General features: G+C 45.7%; 1 protein-coding gene across 1 annotated transcript; it reads right to left on the bottom strand.

The window, feature by feature from the left end:
* Positions 1–470: 470 nt before the first annotated feature.
* On the bottom strand, positions 471–18,226 carry LOC115117638 (voltage-dependent calcium channel gamma-4 subunit-like). The gene is made up of 5 exons (XM_065005919.1): positions 17,941–18,226; positions 15,784–16,005; positions 3,508–3,591; positions 1,629–1,769; positions 471–1,332 (listed from the first exon to the last, which is right to left on the bottom strand). Exons 1-5 carry the CDS (start codon positions 17,969–17,971, stop codon positions 518–520), a joined length of 1,293 nt encoding a protein of 430 aa, XP_064861991.1. The 5' UTR covers positions 17,972–18,226; the 3' UTR covers positions 471–517.
* Between the last annotated feature and the right edge of the window lie 568 nt (positions 18,227–18,794).

Below are 18,794 nucleotides of genomic sequence, written 5' to 3'. Positions count from 1 at the left end.
GTTCCCATCCCCCCCCCCTCCTCCTCTCTACACGGGTGTTGTCTTCCTGTTGAGCGTATTGGAGTTGCTCTCTCTATCTCCCTTTAGCCTGTCCAGCGTTTCCCCCCTCCTCTCTACACGGGTGTTGTCTTCCTGTTGAGCGTATTGGAGTTGCTCTCTCTATCTCCCTTTAGCCTGTCCAGCGTTCCCATCCCCCCCCCCTCCTCCTCTCTACACGGGTGTTGTCTTCCTGTTGAGCGTATTGGAGTTGCTCTCTCTATCTCCCTTTAGCCTGTCCAGCATTCCCATCCCTCCCTCTCTCCCCCCCTCCTCTCTACACGGGTGTTGTCTTCCTGTTGAGCGTATTGGAGTTGCTCTCTCTATCTCCCTTTAACCTGTCCAGCGTTCCCATCCCTCCCTCCCCTCCCCTCCTCCTCTCTACACGGGTGTTGTCTTCCTGTTGAGCATATTGGAGTTGCTCTCTCTATCTCCCTTTAGCCTGTCCAGCGTTCCCATCCCTCCCTCTCCCCCCTCCTCTCTACACGGGTGTTGTCTTCCTGTTGAGCGTATTGGAGTTGCTCTCTCTATCTCCCTTTAGCCTGTCCAGCGTTCCCATCCCTCGTTCTCTCTCCACCGTGGACGAGGAGAAGGGTGGGGGCCCCGAGCCCACCGAGTTGCCCATGGGTGCGTTGGAGTTGGAGGAATTCTGGGACAGCGAGGGGTTGTGGGACTTCAGAGAGGGCAGTGTGCCGCTCATCATCACACCCCCTCCTCCCCCTCCTCCCCCGTCCTTGGGGAAGCAGTTGTGGAGCTGGTAGAGGGTGGCGCGGTCCACGGTGCCGTACATGGGGGGCAGGCCAGCCAGCTTGGGGTCGCGGGACAGAGTGTAGAGGGAGATGTCACCCCCCGCCAGGGTGGTGTGGGAGCGAGAGTGAGGGTTGGGCAACGTGGCCACAGACATGGGCCCCTGGGAGAGCATGGCCGAGGGGGGCAGGCCAAAGTTCTTCCCCCCGCCTCCCCCCACCGGCGAGGGGTCTCGGGAGCGTGAGGGGTCAGTAGAGCGGGATGAGGAGCGGGAGCGACGGCGGAAGCGGTAGCTGGGTAGGCGGAGCATGGCGTGCGTGGTCCCCTTGAAGATGTCAGTGCGTGAGCGGCAGCGAAGCTCCTTGTTCTTTTCGATGTAGATGTTGACGGCCAGAACGCCCACCATCTCAGCCATGATGAAGGACAGGCCTCCGAAGTAGAAGGACCAGCCGTAGCTGTACTGCCACTTCTTGTCCTCGTCCTTCTTAGGGGAGATGTCTCCCAACGCTGCAGAGATGTACACGATCACACCGATGATGTTGCTCAGACCTGGAGGAGACAGGGGATAGATGAGGATATACAAACACATGCACGCACACACAGACACAAATACACAAGGATATATATACACACACAGATGAGGATATATACACACATACACACAGACACGCACTCTCTCTGTCATGTTATCCAGAGCAGGAGAGCAAGAGGAAAAACATGACTTTACATCAACAGAACATAAACATATGTATACATACTAAGAGACTTAGATAGACACATAAAGACACAGAGATAATCACATACACAGACACACAGACAGGTCTGACAGGAGTTAGTTAGTGCACCTGCAGCCACAAAGAGAATGCCTGCTCCCAGGACGATGTTCCTCTTGTGCTTATAGAAGCGACTGAGACCGATACACACCCCTCCCATCAACAGCAGGATAGCACTGAGGATAGGGAAGATGTTGGAAGCCCTGACCATACCTACAGAGAGAGAGGGACAGAACAGTGACAGGACAGTGACGGGGAGAGCGAGGGGAAGTGAGAGAGAACAAGTGAGAGAGAAGAAGAGAGAGAGAGAAGAAGAGAGAGAGAGGAAGTGGGTGATGAAGAGAGAGGGAGGGGAAGTGAGAGAGAAGTAGAGAGAAGAAGAGAGAGAGAGGGGAAGTGGGTGATGAAGAGAGAGGGAGGGGAAGTGAGAGAGAAGTAGAGAGAAGAAGAGAGAGAAGAAGAGAGAGGGAGGGGAAGTGAGAGAGAAGTAGAGAGAAGAAGAGAGAGAAGAAGAGAGAGGGAGGGGAAGTGAGAGAGAAGTAGAGAGAAGAAGAGAGAGAAGAAGAGAGAGGGAGGGGAAGTGAGAAGGAAGTAGAGAGAAGAAGAGAGAGAAGAAGAGAGAGGGAGGGGAAGTGAGAAGGAAGTAGAGAGAAGAAGAGAGAGAAGAAGAGAGAGAGAGGGGAAGTGGGTGATAAAGAGAGAGAAAAGAAAAGAGAAAAGGTCAAAGAAGCAGATAGAATCAGAGGGAGAGGATGAGAAATAAACAGCTGTATTCTGCTGTGAGCAAATTAATTACCATGTGGCCAAGCTAGTGAGTGTTTAATTGTATCAGCTCATTCCCAAGAGGCATCAACTCTGATGCCCCCCAGGACGGAACACACACACACACACACACACACACACACACACACACACACACACACACACACACACACACACACACACACACACACACACACACACACACACACACACACACACACACACACACACACACACACACACTCCCATCTAGGACATAGGCCAGAGGACAGAAATGCCAAAGTAAATGCCAGCCAAATGCCGAGGCTATATAGTGAACAGTACACAGTCTTCTCCTGCTGCATTGTGGGGCGGGCACACATAGTGCAGGATGGAACACCCACACAGGTGTGGCCTGGAGGAACACCCGTGAACTAGGGCAGCACATTATCCCTCAACTTCATACAAACACTAACATGTTTAATTCAAACACAGCCTATTTTCTCCCGGTCTTCAGGAGTGAGATCTAACTGCTCTATGTGGTCTAAGGCTTCTGTAAAAAGTGGTTTACAGTGGTGGATGAGTTACGGCTGTGTATCAGTTATGGGCAACTCCCGTCCTGGGGGTGGTGTCAGTGTGTGCAGGGTTTTGTTCCAGTCCTGCCCAACACACCTGATTCAAATGATTTTCATTTTAGACCACAAAAAATAGTCAAAGACTCCAGCCGCCCAAATTATAGACTGTTCTCTTGCTACCGCATGGAAAGCGTTACCGGAGCACCAAGTCTAGGTCCAAAAGGCTTATCAGCTTCGACCCCCAAGCCATAAGACTGCTGAACAATTCATCAAATGGCCACCAGGCTATTTACATTGACACCCATTTGTTTTTACACTGCTGCTACTCGCTGTTTATTATCTATGCATTGTCACTTCACCCCAACCTACATGTACAAGTCACCTCTAACCTGTACCCCCACACACTGACTCGGTACCGGTACCCCCTGTATATAGCCTCGTTATTGTTATTTTATTGTGTTACTTTTGATCATTTTTTACTTTAGTTTATTTGGTAAATATTTTCTTCACTCTTTCTTGAACTGCTTTGCTGGTTAAGTGCTTGTAAGTAAGCATTTCATGGTAAGGCCTGTTGTACTCGGCTCATGTGACTAATAACACCTCCACCTCCTCAGGTCCATCAGATGTTGACTTACGTAGAACATACTCAGGCCCATCATGGTCAAAGTCAGCATCCTCAGGGAAGTGGTTGATCTGAGAACACACTCCCCTCTTCACCCCTGAGAGAGAGAGAGAGGAGGGGTGGAGGTGGGTGTTAGAACAGAATACTCTATCTCACACACACACACATGCGCGAACACACTTTATAAATCAGCACATGCATCAGCTCCACTCCACAGAGATTCATCAGAAAAAGAAACAGCAGTTTATATTAGCATATAAAAAGAGAGCAAGAGAGAAAGAGGAAGAGAATAAGGCATGAGAGAGAGAAACTGCAGACTGGTTGTGCCTCAGGTTCTGTCCTGTCATTGTTCACCCTTCCCAGGTAGGTCTGAGGACAGAACAGTACGCATCCCCAACACAAAACATCCACACTCTCTGCCCTTAGGAACTGATTCTAGATCAGATGTCCTTGACCCGTTAAGGTCATGCAGTATCTCATTAGTATCACACTCACATACATACATGATTTGTCATCAGGTGCTGGGTAGAAAAATACAAATTTAATGTAGAAAGGGTACCAGCATATATGTATGTATAGTTCTAATAAGAATTTTTTTATTTAGAGTGAACCACAGCTACCAATATTCATTTAAAAAGAGTAATTTCACTGTGGTCCTTTCTGAATAAGAGCATGCAGTAACTGAATGAACACACTAACTCACCCCCACACACACCCCAACACAGAGAGCCATCCATACAGGCAGACAGGCAGACAGATAGCTACCCGCTGGGGTCTTGTGGCTCTATTGCAGACAGACAGATGGACGGACGGACGCACGGTGATGACAGCAGCACACGACTGGTGCTGGCTGATGGATGGATTGTGAGAGAGTTGGAGTGATGGAATGATGAGACACAGACGGAGGAGGGAGAGAAGGACAGATGTGGGGTGAGCTTGTCTCTTTCTCATAGTTCTTTTATTTCCATGGTTGTAGTCTGTAAAGAAAGAGATGGGGGCACAGAGGAGGGTGTCAGCTAAACCCCCTGACAGACGCCATTTTGGCTCTAAACCAACCATTAGGTGGGAAAACCAGTGTCTAGGGAGCAACTACTCTACAGCTGTACTTACTACTCCTGAAATAGAGAAACAGCTGGATAGAGCCAAAATGACCTGAGTTTCCCTCACTCCCATTCACTTACCTGGTAACTCTGTAAGAAAAGTACTGGAGGGTGACACTGACCTACATGGGCAGTAGAGGCTGCCTCTAAGTACTGCCCCAAAGATCAGTGTTCTCTATTTGAACCAGCCCCACAACAGCATTCAATCTAAAGCATCAACACTCATATCACTGCTGTTGAATGGTGGCTTGTCTGATGCCATGCACATAAAACTCTTGCTCTCCATTGGTTTCAGTTGAATATTGAATATTTGCAGCCCACAATGTGATGTTAGGGGCCTTTGACTAAAAGCTAAGGGAGAGACTGTACTGACCTACTAGTATTTTGCCTGGTTAAATAAAGGTACAAATAAATACAAATACAAATCTGGAATCGTCTCTACCTGCAGAATCAGATAATACCCCATCCACTCACTCCTTCGGCCCCTAACACAGCAAGGTGTGACATCCACCCGCGGGCTTAAATCTTTTAGAGCCAATATGTCCTCTGTTTCCATTGCACCTACACTCACTGCATCACTGCACGGCTTCTGAGCACCCATCTTGACTCAATACTCTACAGACATCAAGGATACTTGACCTCTAAGCCATACCAAAGCACTGAAGGCTCCACTGCACCACAGAGAGAAAGAGAGAAGAGAGAGAAAGAGAGGAGAGAGAGAAAGAGAGGAGAGAGAGAGCGAGAGAGGGGAAAAGAGAGGGAGAAAGAGAGAGTGAGAGAGCGAGAGAGGGGAAAAGAGAGGGAGAAAGAGAGAGCGAGAGAGCGAGAGAAGGGAAAAGAGAGGGAGAAAGAGAGAGCGAGAGAGGGGAAAAGAGAGGGAGAGCGAGAGAGCGAGAGAGGGGAAAAGAGAGGGAGAAAGAGAGAGCGGAAAAGAGAGGGAGAAAGAGAGAGCGATTGAGAGAAATAGCGGGGAGGGAAGAGAGATCGTAAAGGGAGAGGTAGCAGACAGAGAGCAGAGAGAGAGAGGGAGGGAGAGACAGAGGGAGTTAGTGAGAAGAGCGAGAGAGCAGAGAGAGGCAGAGACAGAGGGAGTTAGTGAGAAGAGCGAGAGAGCAGAGAGAGGCAGAGACAGAGGGAGTTAGTGAGAAGAGCGAGAGAGCAGAGAGAGAGTAAAGAGAGAGATAGCAGACAGAGGTATGAGAGAGGCAGAGAGACGACAGAGGGAGAGAGTGAGAAGAGCGAGAAAGAGAGAGCAGAGAGAGAGGGAGAGAAAGAGGGCGGAGAGAGTAAAGAGAGAAGAGAGAGCAGAGAGAGAGGGAGGGAGAGAGGGCAGAGAGAGAGTAAAGAGAGGGAGAGAGATAGAGAGAGAGAGCAGAGAGAGAGAGGGAGGGAGAGAGAGCAGAGAGAGAGGGAGGGAGAGAGGGCAGAGAGAGAGTAAAGAGGGAGAGAGAGAGAGAGCAGAGAGAGAGAGGGAGGGAGAGAGAGCAGAGAGAGAGTAAAGAGAGGGAGAGAGATAGAGAGAGAGCAGAGAGAGAGAGGGAGGGAGAGAGAGCAGAGAGAGAGTAAAGAGAGGGAGAGAGATAGAGAGCAGAGAGAGAGGGAGGGAGAGAGAGCAGAGAGAGAGTAAAGCAGAGGGAGAGAGATAAGAGAGAGCAGAGAGAGAGGGAGGGAGAGAGAGCAGAGAGAGAGTAAAGAGAGGGAGAGAGAGAGCAGAGAGAGAGTAAAGAGAGGGAGAGAGATAGAGAGAGAGAGCAGAGAGAGAGAGGGAGGGAGAGAGAGCAGAGAGAGAGTAAAGAGAGGGAGAGAGATAGAGAGAGAGCAGAGAGAGAGGGAGGGAGAGAGAGCAGAGAGAGAGTAAAGAGAGGGAGAGAGAGAGAGAGCAGAGAGAGAGAGGGAGGGAGAGAGGGCAGAGAGAGAGTAAAGAGAGGGAGAGAGATAGAGAGAGAGAGCAGAGAGAGAGAGGGAGGAGAGAGAGCAGAGAGAGAGTAAAGAGAGGGAGAGAGATAGAGAGAGAGCAGAGAGAGAGAGGGAGGGAGAGAGAGCAGAGAGAGAGTAAAGAGAGGGAGAGAGATGCAGAGAGAGAGGGAGGGAGAGAGAGCAGAGAGAGAGTAAAGAGAGGGAGAGAGATAGAGAGAGAGCAGAGAGAGAGAGGGAGGGAGAGATGGCAGAGAGAGAGTAAAGAGAGAGAGCAGAGAGAGAGAGAGCAGAGAGAGAGAGCAGAGAGAGAGGGAGGGAGAGATGGCAGAGAGAGAGTAAAGAGAGAGAGCAGAGAGAGAGAGAGCAGAGAGAGAGCAGAGAGAGAGGGAGGGAGAGATGGCAGAGAGAGAGTAAAGAGAGAGAGCAGAGAGAGAGGCAGAGACAGAGGGAGTTAGTGAGAAGAGCGAGAGAGAGCACAGACAGACAGACAGACAGACAGACAGACAGACAGACAGACAGACAGACAGACAGACAGACAGACAGAGAGGAGCACTGCAGCAATGCTGTGAGGGCTGGGGCTTATCTCTAATTGGCTGCTTTGTTATCAGGAAGCTTAGAGATGAGGACAAATGTGCTTTGCACAATGACCAGGCCAAGGATGGGACTTACCCTGCATGCCTTATAGAGGAGTAGTGACGGGACTACAAACATACGGCAGCTAGCTAACACCATTCATTCAGCTTCAACTACTGTCCTATTCTGTCCTATCCAGTCCTGTCCTGTCTTCCCCCTTCTAAAGCCTGTATGTCAGAGCAGTTAAATGTATTATAAATGCGCTGCTTGTGCCGCAGTGACTGAGTGAAGATGGCGTGATGGCTACTGTCATTTTCAGAGACCCCGTCAGTTAAATCACTGGGCTGGTGCAGGGTTGGGCAACAGGGTCTGCAGTGAGTTTGTAGGGCCAGCTGTAATATACCTGATTCAGCTTATCAAATACTTGATGGATCTAGTTGAATCAGGTTTCCAACACATGGTTGGTGAGCACAGTGCTAGTGGGTGATGCGTGTAAGGTAGGTTATATATTAAATACAGTGATGGAAGGAATGGGGTGAGATGAGAGGGGTTCTTTTCAGGTGATTTCAACTTCCTGATCTGCTGACACAATTTTTATTTTTTATTTTATTTCACCTTTATTTAACCAGGTAGGCTAGTTGAGAACAAGTTCTCATTTGCAACTGCGACCTGACCAAGATAAAGCATAGCAGTGTGAACAGACAACACAGAGTTACACATGGAGTAAACAATTAACAAGTCAATAATACAGTAGAAAAAAGGAGAGTCTATATACATTGTGTGCAAAAGGCATGAGGAGGTAGGCGAATAATTACAATTTTGCAGATTAACACTGGAGTGATAAATGATCAGATGGTCATGTACAGGTAGAGATATTGGTGTGCAAAAGAGCATAAAATAAAATAAATAAAAACAGTATGGGGATGAGGTAGGTAAAAATGGGTGGGCTATTTACCGATAGACTATGTACAGCGGCAGCGATCGGTTAGCTGCTCAGATAGCAGATGTTTGAAGTTGGTGAGGGAGATAAAAGTCTCCAACTTCAGCGATTTTTGCAATTCATTCCAGTCACAGGCAGCAGAGAACTGGAACGAAAGGCGGCCAAATGAGGTGTTGGCTTTAGGGATGATCAGTGAGATACACCTGCTGGAGCGCATGTTACGGGTGGGTGTTGCCATCGTGACCAGTGAACTGAGATAAGGCGGAGCTTTACCTAGCATGGACTTGTAGATGACCTGGAGCCAGTGGGTCTGGCGACGAACAATGGGGAACACTGTATACTGTACATCTAGACCATCAGCTCCTGCTACCTACTTCACCACTGGGGTCATCCTTAGTTCAGGGATGAAGTGGTATCCTTATGACAAATTCATTTGAAGGGTAGAAATTACAATCTCCACAAACATCCAGTACTCATAGATAAAGTGCCTGTAGCTCTCTGCACAGACACAGTTCAGACCTCTTCTCTTTAACTTCATGTGAACCCACTCTAAAGCTGTTGTTCTTATGCCCAACGCATCACCGGGCACAAACTACCTGCCCTCCAGGACACCTACAGCACCCGATGTCACAAGGCCAAAAAGATCATCAAGGACAACAACCACCTGAGCCACTGCCTGTTCACCCCGCTACCATCCAGAAGGTGGGGTCAGTACAGGTGCATCAAAGCTGGGACCAAGAGACTGAAAAACAGCTTCTATCTCAAGGCCATCAGACTGTTAAACAGCCATCAATAGCATAGAGAGGCTGCTGCCTATATACACATTTTATTTGTATTTGTATTTTTTCACCTTTATTTAACCAGGTAGGCCAGTTGAGAACAAGTTCTCATTTACAACTGCGACCTGGCCAAGATAAAGCAAAGCAGTGCGACACAAACAACACAGAGTTACACATGGGATAAACATACAGTCAATAACACAATAGAAAAGTCTATATAGAGTGTGTGCAAATGAAGTACGATTAGGGAGGTAAGGCAATAAATAGGCCATAGTGGCGAAATAATAACAATTTAGCAATTAAACAGTGGAGTGATAGATGTGCAGAAGATGAATGTGCAATTAGAGATACTGGGGTGCAAAGGAGCAACAAAATAAATAACAATATGGGGATGAGGTAGTTGGGTGGGCTATTTACAGATGGGCTATGTACAGGTGCAATTATCAGTAAGCTGCTCTTACAGCTGATGCTTAAAGTTAGTGGGGAGATATAAGTCTCCAGCTTCAGTGATTTTTACATTTCATTCCAGTCATTGGCAGCAGAGAACTGGAAGGAAAGGCGGCCAAAGGGGGTTGTTGGCTTTGGAGGTGACCAGTGAAATATACCTTCTGGAGTGCGTGCTAGGGGTGGGTGCTGCTATGGTGACCAGTGAGCTGAGATAAGGTGGGGCTTTACCTAGCAAAGAATTATAGATGACCTGGAGCCAGTGGGTTTGGCGACTAATATGAAGCGAGGGCCAGCCAACGAGAACATACAGGTTGCAGTGGTGGGTAGTATATGGGGCTTTGGTGACAAAACGGATGGCACGGTGATAGACTGCATCAAATTTGCTGGTGTCAGAGGCTATTTTGTAAATGATATTGCCGAAGTCAAGGATCGGTAGGGTAGTCAGTTTTACGAGGGTAGTCAGAACCGTCCAGAGTAGTGATGCTAGACGGGCAGGCGGGTGCGGGCAGCGAAGAGCATACATTTAGTTTTGCTTGCATTTAAGTGCAGTTGGAAGCCACGGAAGGAGAGTTGTATGGCATTGAAGCTCAACTGGAGGTTAGCTAACACAGTGTCCAAAGAAGAGCCAGAAGTATACAGAATGGTGTCATCTGTGTAGAGGTGGATCAGAGAATCACCAGCAGCAAGAGCGACATCATTGATTTATACAGAGAAAAGAGAGGGCCCGAGAATTGAACCCTGTGGCACCCCCATAGAGACTGCCAGAGGTCCGGAAAACAGGCATTCAAATTTGAAACACTGAACTCTGTCTGAGAAGTAGTTGGTGAACCAGGTGAGGCAGTAATTTGAGAAACCAAGGCTGTTGAGTCTGCCGATAAGAATGTGGTGATTGACAGAGTCGAAAGACTTGGCCAGTTCGATGAATACGGCTGCATAGTATTGTCTTTTATTGATGGTGGATTTTAAAAGTAGAAGCTCAAACTGTTTGGGCACAGACCTGGATAGCATGACAGAACTCTGCAGGCTATCTCTGCAGTAGATTGCAACTCCACCCCATTTGGCAGTTCTATCTTGGCGGAAAATGTTATAGTTGGGGATGAAAATGTCCGAATTTTTGTTGGCCTTCCTAAACCAGGATTCAGACATGGCTATGACATCAGGGATGGTGGAGTGTGCTAAAGCAGTGAATAAAGCAAACTTAGGGAGGAGGCTTCTGATGATAACATCCATGAAATCAAGGCTTTTACGGTTACAGAAGTCAATGAATGGGCAGAGCGGGTCAGTTAGGTACATACCGGCCCTGAGTTCGAGGCTGGGGCCGACAAGTAAACAAAATGAGGTACCGTGCTATTTAAACAGTCCAGGGGGAATCAGCTGTGTAGCCGAGTGATCATAGAGTCAAAAGAGCAGCAATAGGTGAGTCAGGGTGCTGTTTGGTAGTCACTACTACGCTAGGCGAGCAGGGGACACAGTGTTCAGAAAAGCTAGCGGGCTGGGGCTAGTAGATGGTTCTTCGGCGACATCGTAACAGAATAGCCTGTTGAGACCACATCGGGCAATCATGGCGGCAGTCCAGTCGTGATGGATCGGTGGGGCTCTGTGTCAACAATAAAGGGCAAAGGAGGTAATGTATCCCTAGAATTAGCTGGTATATGGGCCTAGCTCGAGGATAGCTCAAAGTTAGATGGTGCTAGCTGCGTTGTTCCGGGAGAATGATCCGGTGTAATGATCCAGAGTGGCAGGAATCCGGGATGCTGGCTTTCTAGGCAGAGTTCCTCTGTCCAGTGTCTGTGCTCTTTTTCCCATCTTAATCTTTTCTTTTTATTGTCCAGTCTGAGATATGGCTTTTTCTTTGCAACTCTCTCTAGAAGTCCAGAATTCCAGAGTCGCCTCTTCACTGTTGACGTTGAGACTGGTGTATTGCGGGTACTATTTAATGAAGCTGCCAGTTGAGGACTAGACACTCTAATGTATTTGTCCTCTTGCAGTTTTCAGCTGTGCTAACATAATTATAAAAGGGTTTTCTAAAGGGTTTTCTAATGATCAAGTTTGATGATCATGATCATGTTTTTCTTTAAAAAATAAGGACAGTTCTAAGTTACCCCAAACTTTGAACGGTAGCGTATATACTGTATTCTATACTATTCTACTGTATGTTAGTCTATGCTACTCTGACATTGCTCGTTCATATATTTATATATTCTTAATTCCATTCCTTTACTTAGGTTTCTGTGTATTGGGATTAAGTTTATTTGTTATAATTAATTGGTATTAGATTTAAAAGGTGATTGAATTGCTCCCGAATTGTAATGTGGTTAATGCATTTCTTTTGAAGAAATATTTATTTTATGTATAAGTGAATATGCTGGTTTACTTTGAAGTTGAAGTTTTGACCAATAAGGTCACTTGTTAAGCTGTGGCTTAACAACGGGAGGCCTGCGGGAAAAAAAGAGGTAGAGAGGCGTTGGATGAACGTTACATTATGACCGTTGGTGAAGAAGAATTATAACAGAAGACGATAATAGAACATAAAAGAACAATAATAGAACAATAGATAGAACAAAACCCATACCTACTGAGTTTTGAAGGGACATACCGATTTTATTTGATCAGAGAGTTGTTATAATTTTGTTAAGAAAGACTGAAGCGACCGTCTCATCGTGGAGGTATTGGACAGCCTTGAGGTTAGCCTAGCATCATGTGACACAGAGAGAATTGCTTGGGAAAGATGAACGAGTTCATGTTCCCATGGGATATCGGTTACTGCTAAGGAGTACTGTCTGCATTGATAGCTGTGCTTGCTGTGGATCTTGTGAGGAAACCTGCACAGAACTGCCACACTTCGCTGAGGGAATACCTACGAGTAGTGAGTAACCACAACGGTGGGGTGCTTCTGGACTTTAAGTGTGTCATCATTGTTGTTGTTGTTGAGCTCCAACGCGCGCCAACGGGTTAAGAAAGCTTGAAATAATTTGGATATGCGTTGTGCACGACTCATTGGGCATTATTACTTTTATGTATTTCGATGTGGTGCATTGAAAATGTAATAATACACATCTTGAACCTTATGTATGTTGCCTTGGTGGAGTCATTTACTGTTTCAATTGAATATAATGCATGGGAAAGTATATCCTTAGACAATAACAGAAATCTATAACCATTCCATCTGAAGTTAATACCCTGTTGTCATCACCCTAGACAGTTTACAACAGGGATTCTTCTTGGAGATGTCCTTCTCTCCTAACATCCCATGCTGTTCAGATACTCTATGTAAGGTCATATCGTGAGAGTCAAATTGGAGCCTGGTGAGAGGGTTACAGGTATATGTTGCAAAATGATTAGATATTACTTGTAAGATACTGCTGCATTGTAGGAACTAGAAGCACAAGCATTTCACTACAACCGCAATAACATCTGCTAAACACGTGTATGTGACCAATAACAATTGATTTGATGCTCATTGGAAATCATTCAACAGAAACATCAGTCCACTGGGAAAGTCTAGGAAAGAGTTTCTTCTTCTAGCATTTCCACGTTCCAGATCTTCCAAGGAGCTCATAAACTCAGCATGTGCATTGTTGAGTGATGACCTTTACGGCAGCACTGCTGACTACATAATTCCACTGAAACATATGGTAACATACCATCCATTCACTCTCATCTGACACGAAACAACTGCACAACATCAACCCTGAGCTTCCCTGTAATGGACCCTCCATTCCATTCAGTCCTTATTCCTTTAGTAGTGCATTAGGACACAGACATGAGGTCTGCACTGGAATTGCATCAGATCCAAAATGGCCACAGTCCTTACTTTGATCATACCAGCTATTACTAACTATTACCAACTATTACCTATATTACCAACTATTACCTATATTACCAACTATTACCAGCTATTACCAACTATTACCAGCTATTACCAGCTATTACCACCTATTACCTATATTACCACCTATTACTAGCTATTACCATTTATTACCAGCTATTACCAGTGTCGTGTCTTTACTATCATTAACTGAAGACTTAATTTTTTATCAAAGATTCTCTGTAATTAGTAATTAACTAGGAAGTCGGGGCACCAACTAATTAACTAGGAAGTTGGGGCACCAAGGAAAAATATTCAGATTACAAGGTTATAATTTCCTAATATAACGTTTCAGATATTTTCATATCTGATCCATAGTCTTCTGATTAATGAATTATTTACTTTACCTCACGTTAGTCTCATTCCAAACGTCGTAAATTGTTGGTTATCTGCACGAACCCAGTCTTCACTATGAGTCATCCATACATCAATTGTCTTAAATCATTTATTTATTACTAACTAAGTAATTCACAGAAATGCATAAACAAACAAACAAACAAGGTAAATGTGGTTACAAGAAATGATAGGAGAATGTGCCCTAGTGGGCTAAACCGGCATCGTGGCTTTTTAGACAAAAGGGGATGTGGGGGGCGACTAAGAAGTCACTACAAAGTGATAATTATAACAATTGAAATGCTAATCCTTTGCACTTGAGCGCTCACTCATTCGGGAACAATTGCAATCAATATATATATTTACGCTCAGTGTGTCGTCTTGATCGCTGGTGAAAAGTTAATTTCTTTTGTAGAATTCTCCGTCTCTCTCCCCCTCTCTCTCTGTTGTGGTTGTAGTGGATAGTTCAGAGTGACATTCATTCGTTTCATGATAGAATGGATGTTTCGGCGGTTGTCGTTCTTTGCGTTCAATGATACCGAATTCCTAGCTGCAGACTAGTAATTAATATCAAAGACTTGTTCTTATTCTTAGTCGGTATCGATAGTCTCAGAGTTTAACCACGTGGTATGTTTAAAAGATTCAGCAATGGTCTACAACCTTTGTCCTCCTAATGGAGAAAAACATGGTCTGCAACCTTTAGCCATCTCGTAACTGAGGTAAGCTTGGTCTGCTGATCGAAAACCCGAGTGGGGGTTTTATTCGGAAGGGCCGAAAAAGGGCTGTCCCAGGAGGCCTGACCCTAACTGGGCTCAGGGGCGGTCCTCTGATTTAGTTCAAATCAAAAGGGAATTGTATTTTTCTTCATTAAACAGTCCGAAATCATATTACACAATTATACAAACAGTATCATACTCACTCATTCATCTTATACAACAAGAGGGCTATTATATAAACAGCGTTATGGTAATGTGGCCACACCATCTCCCATGAGCTTCCCCAAGATGTGACAAACGGACCAGTTCGTAGCTGGATTCTTCACCGATCTTTTATACTTTCTCCGGGAACATGAAATTTGTTCGTACCTCAAGTTCTGTGAGGTGGAAGGAATTCCTTTGTCCTCTATGAAAATTTACTCTGCCTCTTATACTGTGTGTCCATGAGGAGATCCTCAGGAATTTAAAACCACAGCAACCTAGTTGAAGGAGGCAAGGGGGAGGCATGGAGAGGGGGATGGGGGTTGCTATACCCAAAGAGGCCACCTTCCGGAGACACCTGAAACCCCACCTCTTTCAGGAATACCTAGGATAGGATGACACCAGCTGGCTGTTCCACTGGATGTCTTAAGGTGAACGCACCAACTATTACCAACTATAACCAGCTATTACCAACGATTACCAATATAACCAACTATTACATTCAATATATTATACATAGTATTTATAGTATCTAATCTCATAAAAACTTAAATATGGCACTTTTTGGGTGACCCAACCAAATTCACATAGAAATGCGAGTTATAGATCTGTCATTCTCATTGAAAGCAAGTTTAAAATAATTTTAGACCCAAGACACGCCCTGTACCCAGACTTTGTATCACTCCCCTCTGGCGCAGGTATAGGGCACCCCTCGGCAGGAAAAACAGAACTAGACAATAACTTGTGCCAGGTGTGACAACCCTCCTAAATAGCTTTGGCTAATGTTCCTATCAACCCAGAAAGGCCAGCAGGCTAGCCTCTTTTTATCGGTATGTAACTGTTATGAAAGTTGTATTGTCAATTTGTTTTGTAATTAAACGCCACTTTAAACATGACCATGACACTGCAACAAAATCTCCCCATGGGGACAATAAAGTCAGTAAAGTAAGAAGTGGTAGATCTGTTCTATATGAGCTATTTCTATGCTCCCCATTCTTAAGTTTTGTTTTTGCGTCTTTTGGTTTTGTACACCAGCTTCAAACAGCTGAAAATACAATATTTTTGGGTTATGGAAAAAAGATTTCACAGGGGTTTAGATGGTACAATGATTCTCTACACTGTACCTGCTTGTTTTGTCACATAAACTGAAATTAGGCAAAGTATTAGAATTTTAGCAACCAGGAAATGGCAGAGTGATTTCTGCATCGTGTACCTTTAAATCTAGAATGGACATTAGGACAAAAGGCTCAAATGGAACCAGTCCTAACTCATCCCCTCCAACATCACACACACACACACACACGCACACGCACACGCACACGCACACACACACGCTTCCGTCTACCCTCTATCCATCCTCTCCCACTCCAACCACATATCCAAGATGGTGTGTCAGTAGCATTTAAGTAGCCTACCTTCCAGGCAGCAGATCCTCCAGAGGCCAGAGTGGGTGAGGGCGCCGGGGTCCTTCTTGTCCTTGTTGTGGGGGTCGTCCGAGTGGTTGCGGGTGCTATTGCAGATGGAGGCACGGGAGTACAGCCAGTAGTCCGTCCCTATAGAAACCGTCATCAGGCAGAAGGCTGCAAAGGCCCCCACGGTGGTGAGGAGGATCTGGATCCCCTTCTCACAAACCATCCCTAGAGAGGAGGGCAGAGGAGGAGGAGGAGAGAGAGGGAGGGGAGGGATGAGAAGTAGAGGGACAAGGATGAAGAAAAGTGAGAAGTGCAGTAGAGACAAGAGATCAACAGATGAGATAGAAAGAGGGAGAAAGGGGAGAGATGAGGGAGAGGGAGGGGAGAGAGACAGAGGCAGAGAGAGATGCAGAGAGAGAGACAGAGGCAGAGAGAGATGCAGAGAGAGAGAGAGAGAAAGAGAGAGCGAACGAGGCAGAGAGAGAAAGAGAGAGAACGAGGCAGAGAGAAAGAGAGAGAAAGAGAGAGAGAAAGAGAAGAGAGAGAAAGAGAGAGAACGAGGATAGAGAAAAGAGAGAGAGAGAGAGAGAGAGAGAGAGAGAAAGAGGCAGAAAGAGATGCAGAGAGAGAGAGAGAAAGAGGCAGAAAGAGAGAAAGAGAGAGAGGCAGAGAGAGATGCAGAGAGAGAACGGGGCAGGGAGAGAGAAAGAGAGAGAGAAAGAGGCAGAGAGCGAGAGAGCGAGAAAGAGGCAGAGAGAGGAAAGAGAGAGAAAGAGGCAGAAAGAGATGCAGAGAGAGAGAGATGCAGAGAGATTGGGGCAGAGAGAGGCAGAGAGAGATGCAGAGAGAGAGAAAGAGGCAGAGGTATGAGGTGTATAAGTGGTTATATGAGGTGTCCTTGGAAGAGGGGTTGGACGACACTGCTGACTCGTCTTAACGGGAAGGAATTGATGGTGAACACAACAAATTACACTGAGAACCTCAATGTGCTCCATATTCATGACCATGACACCACTCTCTCCCCCACATAATCAGCATAGACAGGGCTAGCGCAGAATACACAACACACTCTCTCACACACACACACACACACACACACACACACACACACACACACACACACACACACACACACACACACACACACACACACACACACACACACACACACACACACACACACACAACTCAATATACCTAATCACAGTGAAGGAACACAGCAGCAACATCAGCACATACAGGAACAAAGCTCAACAGTGCATTCTGTGTTCATTGTCGAAAATCAATCAATCAACCAACCATTTAGGCTTATACAATCAATCCTATACAGTATCAGTGTTCCTATCCTCTTCTTACCTCCACCACCACCATAGTATACCCCTCTGGTCCCCTTGCACAGGTTTTAGCACCACTTCATGTACCTTTACATGATGCTTACGTAGGCCTCTGCCCTGCACCCTGCCCTGAACTTAGTCACTGTTACTGGCCGCTACCACCCGGTACTCTACCCTGCACCTTAGAGGCTGCTGCCCTTTGTACAGAGTCATGGAACACTGGTCACGTTAATCATGTTTACATACTGTTTTACCCACTTCATACGTACATTCTGTATTCTAGTCAAGGCTCATCCTATACAACTACTGCTGTACACACCTTTTCTATTCATATAGTGTCTATAATGTCTATACACACCATCATATACATATAGATTTATATTCCGGACTCTGACATTGCTCATTCTAATATTCACATATTTCTTCCTTCCTTTCTTTACATTTATGGTATTTGCCTGTATTGTTTTGTATTGTTAGGTATTACTGCACTGTTGAAGCTAGGGACAAAAGCATTTCGCTACACCTGCGATAACATCTGAACAGTTTAATTTTATTTGGCTTCATCTCACCCTAGGCCATACCTGCTGTTCTAGATGACACATGTACCTCCATTGTGACTTCATTTGCAAATCTTTGAAATTGTGCAAAGCGCACTCGGGTATAACAGTTGTAAATACTATGAACAATGTGTACCTGAAATGTAATCACACTGAACCTGCCTATGTAATAACCACGTAAATACATTGATTATAGTGCCACTTGATGTAAAGTGGGACCCCATTGCGTTACCAAGGTGTACATTTACATCAGCTGAGGTAAGACTTACCTGCCGCCGAGTTCCTATCCTTCGACTCCATTTTGAAATCTTTCTTTTCCTCGTTAATGAAGAATGCGCTGTCCCCTCAATCCGGACAGCATCCATCGACTGTTCTCACTCTCTCCCCCTCTCCTTCCTGCACTCCTTTTCTCTCTCTCTCTCTTTGGCCTCTATCTCTTTCTCTCTCTCTCACTGGAAAGATGTGCTGGTGGAGGCTTGATTGTGATTGGACGCACTCGCTCTGGTCCTCTTATTCACAGGAAGCAGTCACTGAGGAGGACATGGTAGTTGGGCTACTGCCAAAGAAAGACAAGAAGAAGAAGGAGAATGATAACATTAGTTGTTTATAGCTGTGCAGTTATGAGGCCTGTTTATCTTAAAACTGTGATCATCTCAGAAAGTTCAGACTATTGATAGGTCACGCTATAAAGTCACGTTGTAAAAACACAAATAACAGAAAACTAAAACACTAAAAACTATCAAGTCCTCTCTCATACCAGTATAACATAGAATAGAATACAAATGGTGCATCTGAATATAGAGCTGGAAATAACAGATCTAGTCTGAATAAGACGAGCGAGAAAGGGGGAGTGGAGAGAGGGTGCACTCAGCACTGTTACCATGGCGACATTGGACGGAGAGAGGGACTGAGAGAGAGAGGGAGAGAGAGAGAGAGAGAGAGAGAGAGAGAGGAGAGAGACAGAGTTTTGAGTTTTAAATAATCTTTATTGGGTCTGGGGGCCCACCACACAATAAATACTCATACAAAACACCAGTTACACATCAATTAAAAACACAACTCCAATTCCTCCTCCACAGTAACTAAACACAACAGCCTCTGAATAACCCATATACTCAAATAC

Source organism: Oncorhynchus nerka, linkage group LG3 (genome assembly GCF_034236695.1).
Source record: "Oncorhynchus nerka isolate Pitt River linkage group LG3, Oner_Uvic_2.0, whole genome shotgun sequence".
Taxonomy (NCBI): Eukaryota; Metazoa; Chordata; class Actinopteri; order Salmoniformes; family Salmonidae; genus Oncorhynchus; species Oncorhynchus nerka.
Note: the sequence above shows the minus strand (reverse complement) of the source record. Positions and strands in the feature narration are given on the sequence as shown.

Coding starts and splice junctions, on each gene's coding strand:
- LOC115117638 (XM_065005919.1), bottom strand. CDS start 17,971: ATGGAGTCGAAGGATAGGAACTCGGCGGCAG. Junction 1,770..3,507: donor TGGGCCTGAGTATGTTCTAC/GTAAGTCAACAT, acceptor CTCTCTCTGTAG/GTATGGTCAGGGCTTCCAAC. Junction 1,333..1,628: donor CATTCTCTTTGTGGCTGCAG/GTGCACTAACTA, acceptor TGTCTCCTCCAG/GTCTGAGCAACATCATCGGT.